This window comes from Odocoileus virginianus, chromosome 18, assembly GCF_023699985.2.
Source record: "Odocoileus virginianus isolate 20LAN1187 ecotype Illinois chromosome 18, Ovbor_1.2, whole genome shotgun sequence".
NCBI classification, from domain to species: Eukaryota; Metazoa; Chordata; class Mammalia; order Artiodactyla; family Cervidae; genus Odocoileus; species Odocoileus virginianus.
In genome coordinates, this window is record NC_069691.1 from 46,637,408 (window position 1) to 46,652,265 (window position 14,858).

General features: G+C 48.5%; 1 protein-coding gene across 2 annotated transcripts in view; it reads left to right on the forward strand.

The window, feature by feature from the left end:
- The window catches only part of C18H8orf74 (chromosome 18 C8orf74 homolog), a 28,217-nt gene extending 13,359 nt beyond the window's left edge, over positions 1-14,858 (forward strand). For both annotated transcript variants that reach the window (XM_020896684.2, XM_020896685.2), the window contains exons 3-4: positions 13,366-13,769; positions 14,484-14,858. In XM_020896684.2, the coding sequence (XP_020752343.2) occupies positions 13,366-13,769; positions 14,484-14,720 (641 nt within the window). In that variant the 3' untranslated portion in view covers positions 14,721-14,858. The remainder of the gene's footprint in view (positions 1-13,365; positions 13,770-14,483) is intronic.

The window sequence follows — 14,858 nt, forward strand, 5'->3', positions numbered from 1 at the left end:
GAAATCTCAGCGTTTTCACACGTAGCATCTGTAAGCCTCACTGTGACCTTGTGCCATAGACATTGTTTGTTTTAATTGGAGTACAATTGCTTTACAATGTTGTGTTGGTTCCTGCCGTATAATGAAGTGAATCAGATGTATATATACAGCTCCTTCGTGAACCTCCCTCCCACCCGCCCCTCTAGGTCGTCACGGCTGAGCTCCCTCTGGTCCGCAGCAGCTTCCCACTAGCCACCTATTTTACACATAGCAGTGTCCATGGCAAATCCTGATCTCCTTATTCATCCCACCCAGCTTTCCCGATCCCGAATCCACACGTCTAGTCTCTACATCTGTCTCTCTATTCATGCCCTGCAAAAAGGTTCATCTGTACCGTTTTTCAGATTCCACATATGTGCGTTAATGTACGATATTTGTTTTTCTCTTTCTGACTTACTTCAGTATGTGTGACAGTCTGAAGTCCATCCATGTCTCTACAAATGACCCAATTTTATCCCTTTTTATGGCTGAGTAGTTAGCCATTATATATATGTACTACATTTTCTTTATCCATGCGTCTGTCAATGGGCATTTAGGTTGTTCTATGACTTGGCTGTTGTGAATAGTGCTATAATGAACATTGGGGTGCATGTGTCTCTTTGAATTGCGGATTTCTCAGGGTGTATGTCCAGGAGTGAGACTGCGCCCTCACCACCAGCTGATGTGTTCTGGCATGGATGCGCTCCCCGTGTGGGGCGGGGGGTGGTACTAGCATCCTTGGGACCAGACTTCTGGCCCTTTGGAGTGATCCCCTGCCCTACCTCTAACTTCCCGTGTCTTTCCTCAGTTGGTTGGACATTTTGGTCGGTCTCTGAGTCCCCCATCAGCAGAGGGGACAAAGAATGGTATGAAGTCACCAAGTTTTAGTCTTGGTACCGTGCTCTGTCCCTGAGACAGTGAGATTACATGGTCATTTTCGCCTTGGGGGTGATGAACAATAGGATGAAGATCCAAAGCCAGTGGCCCTTCACCAAACTTGAGACGGCTGCAGGAGGCACCCACCTCACCCTAGAATGTGGGACCATGGCTGCTTAGAATCAAAAGGATCCAAAAAGTCACCCTATTCAACCCTCCCTCCCTCCCACCATCAACACACACTCGTTATTCAGGAATGCTCTTCCCAGCTAACTGCCTGCTCACTCCTCCACTGATAAAGCTCTCACTTCTACAAAGTTCTCCTTGCTGAACTGAAATCTGTCTCTCTGAGGCTTCCATCTGATGGCTCCTGTTCTGACCTCTGAACCTTTCCAAATCAGCTTAATCCTTGCTCCACTCACTCAGCCATCCTCCGGCCAGCACTGGCAGCGCTCTGCACCAGTAGGTGGAGAAGAGCAAACATCACTCAGCAGTAGTGATGCGCAAGCTCTCCACCTGGATCACCTCATTTAATGTTCACACCAAGCTCTATTGGGTGGGTACTATTGTCCCCATTTCACAATGATGCAACTGAGGTTCAGAGAGGTTAGGTAACTTGCAAATAGTCACACAGTGAAAAATAATACCAGCATTAACCTCGAGATTGCCTGGCACCAGAGACTGTCCTTCCTGCCAAAGCTCTTTAGCATTAGCCAGCTTCCTGAGCACTAGGGGTGAGGGATGGTGAAGGGTGTATTTGCTGAGCAGAAAAGGCAAGAGGACCACTATGGACAAAGAGAAGAGCTGAGGCAAAAGCTCATAACGATCTTTAAAATACCTGATCCTGTGTTTGCTCCGTGAGTTGCAAGAAAGAGAACAGGGAAGAAATCTCTATAAGGACAACAAAATATTTCTAAATCTTAATGTTTGGGTAGATTTTTCCTTAATGGGACTATTGGTTTTTCTTTAAGATATACACAAAAACAGTGAATGGGAAAACATTAAGGCACTCGCTCAAAAAATTAAACATGGAATTAACCTACCCATAGAATTACCTATGTTCCAGCAATTCCACCTCTGGGATACACCCAAAAAAAGTGAAAGCAGGGACTGGAACAGATACTTGTACACCCATGTTCACAGCAGCAATGACCAGACCATGGAAGTAACCCATCAACAGACAAATGGATAAATAAAATGTGGTCTATACGTAAAATAGAATATTATTCAGCCTTTAAAAGAAAGGAAATTCTGATACAGGCTTCAATATGGATGAACTTTAAGGACCTTCTACTAAAGGAAAGAAACCAATCACAAAAAGACAAATACTGTATGATTCCATTTATGTAAGGTGCCTAGGGTGATCAAATCCATAGAGACAGAAAATAGAAAAGGATTTGCGGGGGACTGAGGAGGGGAAATTGGAAGGAAGTGTTTAATGAATACAGACTTTCAGTTTTGCAAGATGACATCAGTTCAGTTCAGTCGCTCAGTCGTGTCCGACTCTTTGCGACCCCATGAATCGCAGCACGCCAGGCTCCCTGTCCATCACCAACTCCTGGAGTTTACTCAAACTCATGTCCACTGAGTCAGTGATGCCATCCAACCATCTCATCCTTTGTCGTCCCCTTCTCCTCCTCCCCCAATCCCTCTCAGCATCAGGGTCTTTTCTAATGAGTCGACTTCGCATGAGGTGGCCAAAGTATTGGAGTTTCAGCTTCAGCATCAGTCCTTCCAATGAACACCCAGGACTGATCTCCTTTAGGATGGACTGGTTGGATCTCCTTGCAGTCCAAGGGGCTCTCAAGAGGCTTCTCCAACACCACTGTTCAAAAGCATCAATTTTTCAGCACTCAGCTTTCTTCACAGTCCAACTCTCACATCCTAACATGACTACTGGAAAAACCACAGCCTTGACTAGATGGACCTTTGTTGGCAAAGTAATGTCTCTGCTTTTTAATATGCTGTGTAGGCTGGTCATAACTCCTTCCAAGGAGTAAGCATCTTTTAATTCCATGGCTGCAGTCACCATCTGCAGTGATTTTGGAGCCCCCAAAAATAAAGTCTGTCACTGTTTCCACTGTTTCCCCATCTATTTGCCGTGAAGTGAGGGGACCAGATGCCATGATCTTAGTTTTCTGAATGTTGAGCTTTAAGCCAACTTTTTCACTCTCCTCTCTCACTTTCATCAAGAAGCTTTTTAGTTCCTCTTCACTTTCTGCCACAAGGGTGGTATCATCTGCGTATCTGAGGTTATTGATATTTCTCCCGGAAATCTTGATTCCAGCTTGGGCTTCTTCCAGCCCAGCGTTTCTCATGATGTACTCTGCATATAAGTTAAATAAGCAGGGTGACAATATACAGCCTTGATGTACTCCTTTTCCTATTTGGAACCAGTCTGTTGTTCCATGTCCAGTTCTAACTGTTGCTTCCTGACCTGCACACAGGTTTCTCAAGAGGCAGGTCACGTGGTCTGGTATTCCCATCTCTTTCAGAATTTTCCACATTTGATGGACATCACCAGATGGTCAACACCAAAATCAGATTGATTATATTCTTCGCAGTCAAAGATAGAGAAGCTCTATACAGTCAGCAAAAACAAGACCGGGAGCTGACTGTGGCTCAGATCATGAACTCCTTATTGCCAAATTCAGACTTAAACTGAAGAAAGTAGGGAAAACCACTAGACTATTCAGGTGTGACCTAAATCAAATCCCTTGTGACTATACAGTGGAAGTGAGAAATAGATTTAAGGGACTAGATCTGATAGACAGAGAGCCTGAAGAACCATGGACAGAGGTTCATGACGTACAGGAGACAGGGAGCAAGACCACCCCCATGGAAAAGAAATGCAAAAAGGCAAAATGGCTGTCTGAGGAGGCCTTCCAAATAGCTGTGAAAAGAAGAGAAGCGAAAAGCAAAGGAGAAAAGGAAAGATATTCCCATTTGAGTGCAGAGTTCCAAAGAATAGCCAGGAGAGATAAGAAAGCCTTCCTCAGCAATCAATGCAAAGAAATAGAGGAAAACAATAGAATGGGAAATACTAGAGATCTCTTCAAGAAAATTAGAATAATAAGGGAATATTTCATGCAAAGATGGGCACAATAAAGGAGAGAAATGGTATGGACCTAACAGAAGCAGAAGATATTAAGAAGAGGTGGCAAGAATACACAAAAGAACTGTACAAAAAAGATCTTCACGACCCAGATAATCACGATGGTGTGATCACTCATCTAGAGCCAGACATCCTGGAATGTGAAATCAAGTGGGGATTAGAAGGCATCACTATGAACAAAGCTAGTGGAGGTGATGGAATTCCAGTTGAGCTATTTCAAATCCTAAAAGATGATGCTGTGAAAGTGCTGCATTCAATATGTCAGCAAATTTGGGAAACTTAGCAGAGGCCACAGGACTGGAAAAGGTCAGTTTTCATTCCAATCCCAAAGAAAGGCAATGCCAAAGAATGCTCAAACTACTGCACGATTGCACTCATCTCACATGCTAGTAAAGTGATGCTCAAAATTCTCCAAGCCAAGCTTCAGCAATAGGTGAACCATGAACTTCCAGATGTTCAAGCTGGTTTTAGAAAAGGCAGAGGAACAAGAGATCAAATTGCCAACATCCGCTGGATCATCAAAACAAGAGAGTTCCAGGAAAACATCTATTTCTGCTTTATTGACTATGCCAAAGCCTTTGACTGTGTGGATCACAATGAACTGTGAAACTGTATACATAAAAATGGTTAAAAAGGTAAATTTTATGTTGTGTGTATTTTACCACAATAAAATTAAAATTAAAAAGTTCTAGTGGGAGTATTGTAGTTCTGTTCAGTCCATGTCTTCTGCTCACACTTTAAAAATACCCCTGTAGCTGAGGCACACTTCTTGGAGCTGGAGAACCTGGGTTTGAGTCCTGATTCTGCTTGCATACACTAAACCTCAATTTCCTCATCTGTTAAATGGCAGCAATTACCTCTTTATAGGTTGATTGTGACCAATTAAATAAATTGATGGATAATTAAATGCTTTAAACCTGTAAAGTAGCACACCCGTGCAGGCTGGTTGTATTATTATTTACTATGAGCTGAATACTGGGCAGCAACTACATGCCAGAGCTTTTTGGAAAGATCTTTGGAAATGAGAAATCGAGTCCTTTCTAGCAGGTGCTGAGAAGTTCACAGTAGCAGGGAGAGAATAGAACACTCCAGAGATCTGGGGAGAGCTGTGAACTATTGGGTCCTCACTACATGGTCTGACCAGAAGGGTTACCTCTTCTTCTGTCCTCTGCAACCCTCTAGCTGGAGACAGCCAACCCCCAGCCATCCTTTGCCCTTAGCAGCTGGTGTGGTCAGGAGAGAAGGCACATCAGCATCCCATGCCCACCCCAGCAAGGGAGAGAGAGTCTCTCCTAGGTGAGTGGACTGAGGAACTCATTGCCCTAGGAGCCTGTGGAGTCCTTGGGGAAGACGGGTTTATCCCAGAACAGCCCCCAGCCCCCAGGGAGGGGGGATGCCTGGAATCGTCATGACGACAATGATGACAACCATGTGATTTACTGAGTGCCACTGTGTACCAAGGTTTCCCAGGTGGCACTAGTGGTAAAGAACCCACCTGCCAATGCAGGAGATGTAAGAGACGCAGGTTCGATCCCTGGGTCAGGAAGATCCCCTGAAGGTGGCCATGGCAACCCACTCCAGTATTCTTACCTGGGAGAATCCCAAGGACAGAGGAGCATGTCAGGCTACAGTCCACAGGGTCGCAAAGAGCCAGACACAACTGAAGTGAGGCATGCACTGAAGTATGCACGCACGCAGTGTACCAAGCACTGTGGGAGCTCTGTCCCATATGCGCACATCTAACCCTACGAGTCAGATGCCTTTACTGCCTCCATCTTACAGATGAGAACAGTGGTGCCCGGGCAAAATAACTCATGCAGGTAGCTAAAAAGCGGAAACAAGCTAGGAGCCCACAGCTGCCTGAATTCCCAGTCTGTGTTCTTACAATCACAGAAAGCTCTGAGGCATGGCCCCAGCATCAAGGCCATCCTCAGGCCAAGGGGCTGCCCTGGACTCCCTGGTGGCCTCCTCGCAACTCTGCATGGTGGCTGAGAACAGAGCACGTTGGCTGGCAAGGTGCAGAGCGAGTGGATCCTGGGTACTGTGGTCTTGGTGTTGGTCAGGCAGCAGCCATCAGCATCTAGGCAAGACTCTCCACCAGCAAAAAGATGACACCTCCCTGAAGGTTTGGGTGATGGTTAGCATTTTCAGAAGTAAATATTTTTTAAAAAACGGTTGCACACTATTTTTTAGACAGAGTGCTATTGTACACTTAAGACTACATACAGTGTAAGTGTAATGTTCATGAGTGCTGGGAAACCAAAAAATTCAGGTGACTCACTTTATTGCGATGTTCGCTTTATTGCAGTGGTCTGCAACTGAACTTGATATACCTCCAAAGTCTACGAGTGTTTGCCTCCAATACATCTAAGAAATATTGCAGACTCAACCCTTTCTGGCCATTTGCTGAGCCTATTAGCATACTCTGCTGTGCTCATGAGCATATTAAGGGCACCTGTTTAATTTCCCTAGCTCCAACCTGTATTCAAGGCCACGCATTTCTGTGTAATACCTGTTGCAAAACCACCTGTGGAAAACTGTGACCGAGAGTGTTGGGGGCCCCTTCCAGTGTCCATCTCCAGGGTTTACAAAGCAAGTCCAAGGCACTCCAGTCTGGATGCTGAAAGAGGCCTCCCCAGGTCAGGCTGGGGTTGGAACTCCGGCTCTGCCACTCTCCAGCTGTGTGCGTGCATGCGTGCTAAGTCACTTCAGTCGTCATGTCCAACTCTTTTGCCACTCTGGACCGTAGCAGACCAGGCTCCTTTGTCCATGGGCTTCTCCAGGCAAAAATACTGGAGTGAGTTTCTATGCCATCCTCCAGGGCTCTTCTGGACCCAGGGGTGGAACTTGCGTTTCTTTTGTCTTCTGCATTGGCAGGCTGCTTCTTTACCACTAGGGCCACCTGTGTGCCCTGCAGCATATCCCTTGACCTCTTGGAGCCTCAGGTTCCTCGCAGGTAAAGTGGGGCTGGCGGTTATACCTGCTCACCTGGCCGAGAGGCCTTGGGCGGTGCCTGAGATGACCCAGGGCATGCGGGCCACCAAAGGGAGCTCCCTGAACAAGAGTCCTCTCTTGCCCCAAAGAAAACACACACCCTCTTCTGAGCTGGCACCAGCCCCCTGGGGTGGATGAGTTTGGCAGAACCTTTTCAAGGGCACAAAGGGGGTCATCGGGGGCAGCATTCGGGACCCCGAATGGGGGTGGGGTGGAGGGTCCTGGCTTTCCTCTGCTTTCCCAGCATCCCAGGCTGCCCTGGCAGGAGCTCAGGTATTGGGAACTGTAAGGCAGGTCAGGCTGCAGCCTGACGGGTTTCCTCCCCTCGCAGCCAAGGCGGGGACAACCAAACTGGTTTGTCAGGGGCCACCAGTAGCACCTGGATTCTCCGCCTCATGCCCACCCAAAATGAGCAGCCCCTCTTCTCCTTTCCCAAACCACCCCCCCTTCCATGTGCCAGCCCCAGATCCTACAGTCTGGGTGGGAGGAAGGGAGGGAGCCCGGCCAGCCTGGTCCAGGCCCTGGGTCCCTTTGCCCTGATTCTGGAGCATCTAGGCTGTCATCCCACCCACGCTATCCCCAAACTCCCCTCCCAACTCCCACCAGCTCTGCACAGGTGCTGGCCTCCAGGCCCTTGGGGACTGTCTTCAGGAAGTTCCCAGCAGCCAAATGCAAATGAAGCCAGCCACTCCCTGTAAATTGAAGAGCAACTTGCAAGGACAGATCTGGCCCCCTGGCAGCCGGAGACTTCTCCCAGAGACTTAATCCTTAGCTTTCTGAGTCATCAGGGGCTTCTCTTGGCAGAGAAGAGTGTTATGGGGCTTTGGCACCATCCTTCTACCAGTTGGTCAATTCGTGATGGCCCCTGGGTATGAAAGTCAGAGTTCTCTGGCTCAATCTGCCTCATAACTCTGATGGAAGTCAGGTAGCTGTCATCGTGGAGTCAGACCCCATCGTGGAGTCAGTGGTTCTTTTCCTGAGATGGTTGGGAGTATGTGTATACGGGGAGGGAGGGGGTGCTGTATTTTTAGAAAGCTCTGGTGGTGATGGAACCCAGGGCTCCCGCTGGTCCCTGGGGCACAGGATCAGGGGTGGAGACCCCAGAATCAGCAGCCAGCTTATTTCCTGGCACAAGAGACAGTCCAAGGAACGAATGGGTCACTGGTCTCTGCGACACAGGTGGGAAGCTATGAGGCTCAATCAGAAACAGGAGGAAAGTGCGTTGCTCTGGAGCTGCCGGAGCGGTGTCTCCACCCACGTAGTTTTATCACTATCATTTCCCTGAGAAGCTGTCATATTTATTTATTTTTCTGGGTGGTTGTTTGTTGTTTAGTTGCTAAGGCATATCCTACTGTTTTGTGATCCTCACGGACTGTAGCTCTCTAGGCTCCTCTGCCCATGGGATTCTCCAGGCAAGAATACTGGAGTGGGTTGCCATTTCCTTCTCCAGGGGATCTTCCCAACCCAGGGATTGAACATGAGTCTCCTGACAAATAAAATGAATCCATTTGTCAATAATTGAGAAATAAGTGCTGAAGTTACACCCCGATGACTTCCTCATCCACTACCTCACAGAGTCACCACTTCAGTTTGTAGGGAGAACACTTGTAGCATGTTTCAAATGCACAGAGCAGTGTTGCTGGCTGTGGGGACGTCCTCTGCAGTCCATCTCCAGTGCTTTCTCGTCCTGTATAACTGAAGCTCTGTCCTTGACTCGCAGCTCCGCATGTCCTGCTCTGCGCCTACGAGTTCCACCTTTTTAGATTCCAACCACGAGTGAGATCATGCAGTATTTGTCCTTCTCTGTCTTGCTCATTTCAATTAGCATAATGTCCTTCAGGTCCATCCATGTTGCTGCAAATGACAGCATTTCCTTCTTTTTAAGGCTAAATAGTATTCCATAGTGTGTGTGTGTGTGTGTGTGTGTGTGTGTGTGTGTGTGTACCATGGTTAATTTAACCATTCATCCATCAACAGACCTGACAGCACAGGCTGTTTCCATAACCTGGCTCTTGTGAATAGCATGGAGGCACAGCTATAGCTTCAAGATCCTGGTTTCATTTCTTTGGATGTATACTCTGAAGTAGGATTGCTGGAGCCTTTTGAGAAGCCATGTTAGAGCTTTTTATCCCTAGTTGCCCAACCTCATCAAATTTCAATAGCATAGGTATTCTGTATGTATGATTATATACTATATGTATATCTGCTTTATACATTATGAAGCTTACTCTTTATATTCAATGCAAGGTTAAAGATGAGTAACTAACATTTTAAAATTAAATTGAAAATTGAAAAACTATTAACATCAAACTTAACTGTACTTTCTGAGTAACTTTTAATGTGGCTTATTTATGTACCTAATTTGTAATTGTCAAATTATATAAGCAAAGAAACAATTTATATAAATATGACAAGAGCAATGCAAACAATTCTTAAAATGTCATTCAAAACTGTTATTTTCCTGGGAAAACAATGGACAAAATTAATTTCTTAAAATTATTTTCAATAAATTTAACTTTCAACTTTTGCTTAATACAGCGAGGTAACCAGTTGACTTTGGCCACCTCATGCAAAGAGTTGACTCATTGGAAAAGACCCTGATGCTGGGAGGGATTGGGGGCAGGAGGAGAAGGGGATGGCAGAGGATGAGATGGTTGAATGGCATCACTGACTCGATGGGCATGAGTTTGGGTAGACTCTGGGAGTTGGTGATGGACAGGGAGGCCTGGTATGCTGTGATTCATGGGGTCACAAAGAGTCAGACACGACTGAGCAACTGAACTGAACTGAACTGAACCAGTTGATAAGAGATGTGGGGTGGGTGGTCTAGGAGACCTCTGTGAGAACCAGGGGTCCCGCTGGCTGCTCCCGAGCCCGCCAACCCCCAATCCTCAGCATTTCCGTTCCTCAGATGAGCCACGTTTTCTGCAGCCATGCGGCTTTGTGCATGCTGTTTCCCCTGCTTCCCCCTTTTCCGCCTTTCTTTGCTCAGTGATTCCCTCTGACACGGCCCGTCCCCACTCCTTCCCCACTCCCTCAGGGACCTGCTCCCTGACTTCCTTGAGAAAGTCCCTTCTTTCTACAGTCTGCCCACCCAGCACTAAGTAGCCCTGAGCAGGATTATACTGTGTGTGTTTCCCCCAGCACTTCATCACCTTCCTGGACCATTGGTGAGTTCTTGGCCCATGGAAGGCAGGCCCCTAATGAATCCTTGTTGAAGGGATAAATGAATAGCTCCATCACTACACTTCACATGTCGCAATTTGTCCATTGACTCACTAGGTATGTACTGACCCTCACTGAGCACAGAGCCCTGAGCTGGGGGCTGAGAGAAAAAGAGGGGATGGCATCTGTTCTGCTGTCTCCTCTTCCCCAGACTGGAAGCGCTCTGAGGGTAGGGGTCACAACAGACTTACATCCCACCTGTGTCATATTATCGTGCTGGCCGTCCTGCTCCTTAAGGGTCCCCAGGAAAAGGCTGTGAGTCAGGCAGGCCTCTATCCCCCTCCACACCCGACCATTGGTCCTGCCACTCAAATCTGTCCTTGCTGCCCGTGCCTGCTGACCTGGCACTCTCAGGCCACATGACTCCTGTCTGGACTGGGCCGAAGTCTCCCCACGGGCCACCACGTGACCACAGTCTCCCTGGGCAGGCCCTGGTCTGCCTGGAGTACAAGTGCTGGCTTCTAACACAGCACTCAAGGCCCTCCCATCTGCCTTCCTCCCACCTCTCCCCTCAACATGCTGTTTTCTGCCTCCACCGATAGGTGCCAACGACAACAAACTCAGTCTTATTTCCCACCCGGGCCATATGGCTCCTTGCCCCTCGGATCTCGCTCAGGCCGCACCCATGCCACGCCTCCCCCACAATCTTTCCTGGCTCAGCCCCACTCAGCCTCTGATTTGTCGCTTATGCCTCATCTTCTCCAGGAGAACACATATCCTCAGCTGAGCATTCCCCATCACCTGATTCTGTTCCTCTTTACACATGTGTCAATATCAGCTTGTGTATCTCTCCCGTGTGAACTTTGAAGGCAAGAGATGTGTCTAGTAAGACGCATCATAATGTAGCTAGAACTTAGCATAATGCCTAGAAATTAATAGGCCCTCAGTAACAGCTTGACAAATTAATTGTGGATGGATAAATAGATGGATGCAAGCATGCATGGATGGAAAGATGGTTGGGTGGAGAGATGGATGAATGAATAATGAGTGAGTGGGTGATAGATGAATGGAGAGATGGATGACGAGTGAATATTCGGATGATGGATAGATGGATGGAGAGAGGGATGGATAAACAACAAGACCTATGGAGAGATACAAAGATGTGGCCTGGAGAGTTTTCTCACAGTGCAGAAACAAACACTTCTTTTCCTGCAGCATTCATTGACTACTACCTTGTAGTGAGCTCTGTATAAGGCACTTGGACACACCATCCCATTTGATCCCCCTAACAATCCTGTGAAGTAAACATGACTATTCCCCATTTTACATTTGAGGGAATGGTGGTCCAAGAGTCACAACTAGGAGGAGACAGAGTTGTGTCCATCATGCAGGCCCAGCACCCTCCCTTGCCCCATCGTGAGACGGGCTACTGTCTTGGACCTTGGAGTTGCTAATTTGCCTTGAAAGGAAGGGAAAGCACAGGCCACTAACCTTTAATTCTGCAAGGTGGAGAGGCTCCCCGCTCCCTTCCCCCAGGAGTTGCTGTTGTTCAGTCGCTCAGTTGTGTCTGACTCTGTGACCCCACGGACTGGAGCACACCCGGCTTCCCTGTCCTTCTCTATCTCTTGGAGTTTACCCAAATTCATGTCCATTGAATGAGTGATGCCATCCAACCATCTCATCTTCTGTCACCCTCTTCTCCTTCTGCCCTCAATCTTTCCTAGCATCAGGGTCTTTTCCAATGAGTTAGCTCTTCGTGTCAGGTGGCCAAAGTATTGAAGCTTCAGCTTCAGCAACAGTCTTTTCAATGGATATTCAGGGTTGATTTCCTTTAGGATAGATGGGTTTGACCTCCCCTGTGAGACTAAAGCCTAAATCTTAGTGACACTTCACAGCACTTTCTACTGAGGCTCAAGGTGGAGCACTGCTCCATGTGCTAATATTTCTGTAAGCCCTGCTCTCTCAGACTCTGGGGAGAGTTAAGGTTAAAACACCCATGCAGAGCCAAGACTGAGGAGCCAAAGTGAAGGCAGAATCAGCGGGTGGGGAGGGCTTGAAAAACAGCCCTATGGGCCGGGCAGAGATAGCCCCTCCTGAAGGCCCCAGGGGCACTCTGGCAGGACCCTGAAGAAGGTGGTCACCAGGTGGAGGGATCTGCAAGCAGGCTAGCCTCCACCCCAGGAGGCTCCCTGGTCTCTGTCTACATAGAGGGAGCTGTGGAACCCCCCTGTCTGTGCTCAACCTCTTGTCCTGCAGAGCTGACAATGAGTCAGGGGGCAAGAGAGACATGGCTGAGGTCACGGCGCCCCTGGGGGTGGCACCTCGTGAGGGTCCAGGGTTCTTCTCTGTCACTTGTCCTATCCTTTCCCTGCCAGAGATCTGTCCACAGGGCACGCACCTCACTCAGCGAGACCCTTTACTGAACCACCTCTGTCTTGAGACACAATCACATGCTTGGGAGAGTCCTGCCCTCCTGACCACACTCTTACCCTGAGCCTCTGATGAAGTTGTGAGCCAGAGGAGTGAAAGGTGGACTTCTCTGGTGGTCCAGTGGTTAAGAATATGTACTTCTGTTGCAGGGGGCATGAGTTCGATCCCTGGTCAGGGAACTAAAATCCTGTATGCCACACAGTGCGGCTGAAAAGTAAACAAATTAAAAAAGAGTGAGATGTGAAAGGAAGAAGATGGGAGAAGATGGTTTATCCTCCAAGGAGCATTGCCCAGTGCTACCCTCAGAGCTGATCTCTACATGGTCTAAAGAATACTTGCCTAAGTCAGTGACCCAAGTGGCCAGTATAATGTCTCTGTCTCTCCAACCATCTCACACTCCACTCATATCAGAATCCCTTTGATACCCTCACTTCATTCCTGAAGGGTCTGAAGTGGAAACAGCATAAAGCACAGCTGAAATAAGCCTTTAAAACAAGAGCTAAATGTCAAAATATAGGCAAGGAGTGGGATAATCATATAAGAAAAAAATAAGATAAATATAAGTTACTGCATAAAATTGCCCCTGAGCTTCCCAGGAGCCAAGGGGAAAAGGGAAACATGATACACTCCTCGACTTCCTTGATCTAAAAAATGGTGACATACAACAGTTGGTAGGACATGGTCTCTGGGGTCAGCAGATATTGATCAGCCATCCCTGCCACTTTGGGCCAGTTCATACTTGCTACCCGGCCCTTCTGTGCCCACAGGCTGCTCCATCACCGAGGCTGTGACAATCCTGGGGATCAAGCTCAGAAATTACCAGGGGCAGTTCAACACCACCCACCTGCTGGCCCTGTGCGACTATTTCCACAACACCTTCATCCGCCACTACAAACTCTACCAGTACGTCCTGGGCCAGGACCAGGATGTCAACCTGACTGTTACTGACCTGGAGGTGTGCACGCCGCCCCAGCCGCTCCCACTGGCCGAGGGCAAGGACCGGGAAGTCTGGAAGCACGAGCAGCAGCTGGAGGAGCTGAGGACGGCCGAGCTGCAGAAGCGGACCGACATGCTGCTGCTGAAGGGGGCCTTGCGCCTGGAGCAGCAGCACCTGCTTCAGGAGACATTCTCCGAGCTGCCGGGGCAGCGGCACCAGGCTCTGAAGAGAGAAGTGAGGGGGCCCGTGGGGCAGGGGGAGGCTTGCCTGCCCCAGCCTACGTCCCTTCCCACCCAGAGAACCTGCGGCTGGGACCCTGGGGTTCTCACGCCTGGGAGGGCACAGGAGGGGACAGGTTTTGTGCACATGTTTCATGAAACATCCCTCAGATGTATAATTCATGTCCCCATTTTAGTGATGAGATGGCTGAGGCTCAGAGGGTTTAACTGATTTGCCCAAGGTCCCCGAGCTGGCATGTGGTCGAGTTTACATTTGGACTGAGGCCTGGTTGACCCCAAAGTCCAAGTTCTTTCTAGCACAAATTCCACCAAAGGAGCCCCCAGTTTCCAAACCACCATAGACTCTCGCAGTACCCTGCCTGCCTGCAGAACTGGCATTCACGGAGGCCTGGGAGTGAAGGAAGGGGCATGGAGGTTTCACCCTCTCCTCGCCCTCCGATCTCCTGCCAGGGCCTCCCATTGGCTGAACCCAGTTGGTAGTGACAGGTCAAGGGACCTGGTTGATGCAGCTCCTAAAAGTCACCTCCTGGGGCATAGAGTAGGGTAGAGATGGTTAGAGAGTAAGTCTGGGGAGCAGGGGATGCAAGGCCCAGCACATTGAGAAAGGAGGCCGCTGGATTGAGAAGTGGAACCCGTGGTGGGACTCTGCCTGCAGGTGGCCTCAGCTTTCCCCAGGCCCTGTTCAGCAGCCACGTTCTGTTTCTTCCAGGAGCTAGAGAAACTCATCAATGAGGCCATTCACATCCAGATCGAGTGCCTCAAGGAGCTACTGCAGTATGAGATACAGATAACCTTTGATATTTTGGACCTGAAACTTCAGAAGAAGACTCTAAACCTCAACGCCCCCATCCCTCCCTTGGTCCCCATTGCTGGTCAGTCAGGCCAAGACGAAGCTCTTCAGCTGTCCAAAACCAACAAAAGGAAGAAAGCAAAAGCAAAGAAGTAGAAGGCCCCTGATGTCTACAGTCTGAAGACTCTGAGGAAGAACCATTTTCAATGATGAAAGGATTATGTGATGTGCTCGGCACCCTATAGGTCAGAGATGTCTGGTGATTAAAAGAAACACTCATAAGTCCTGGCTGCA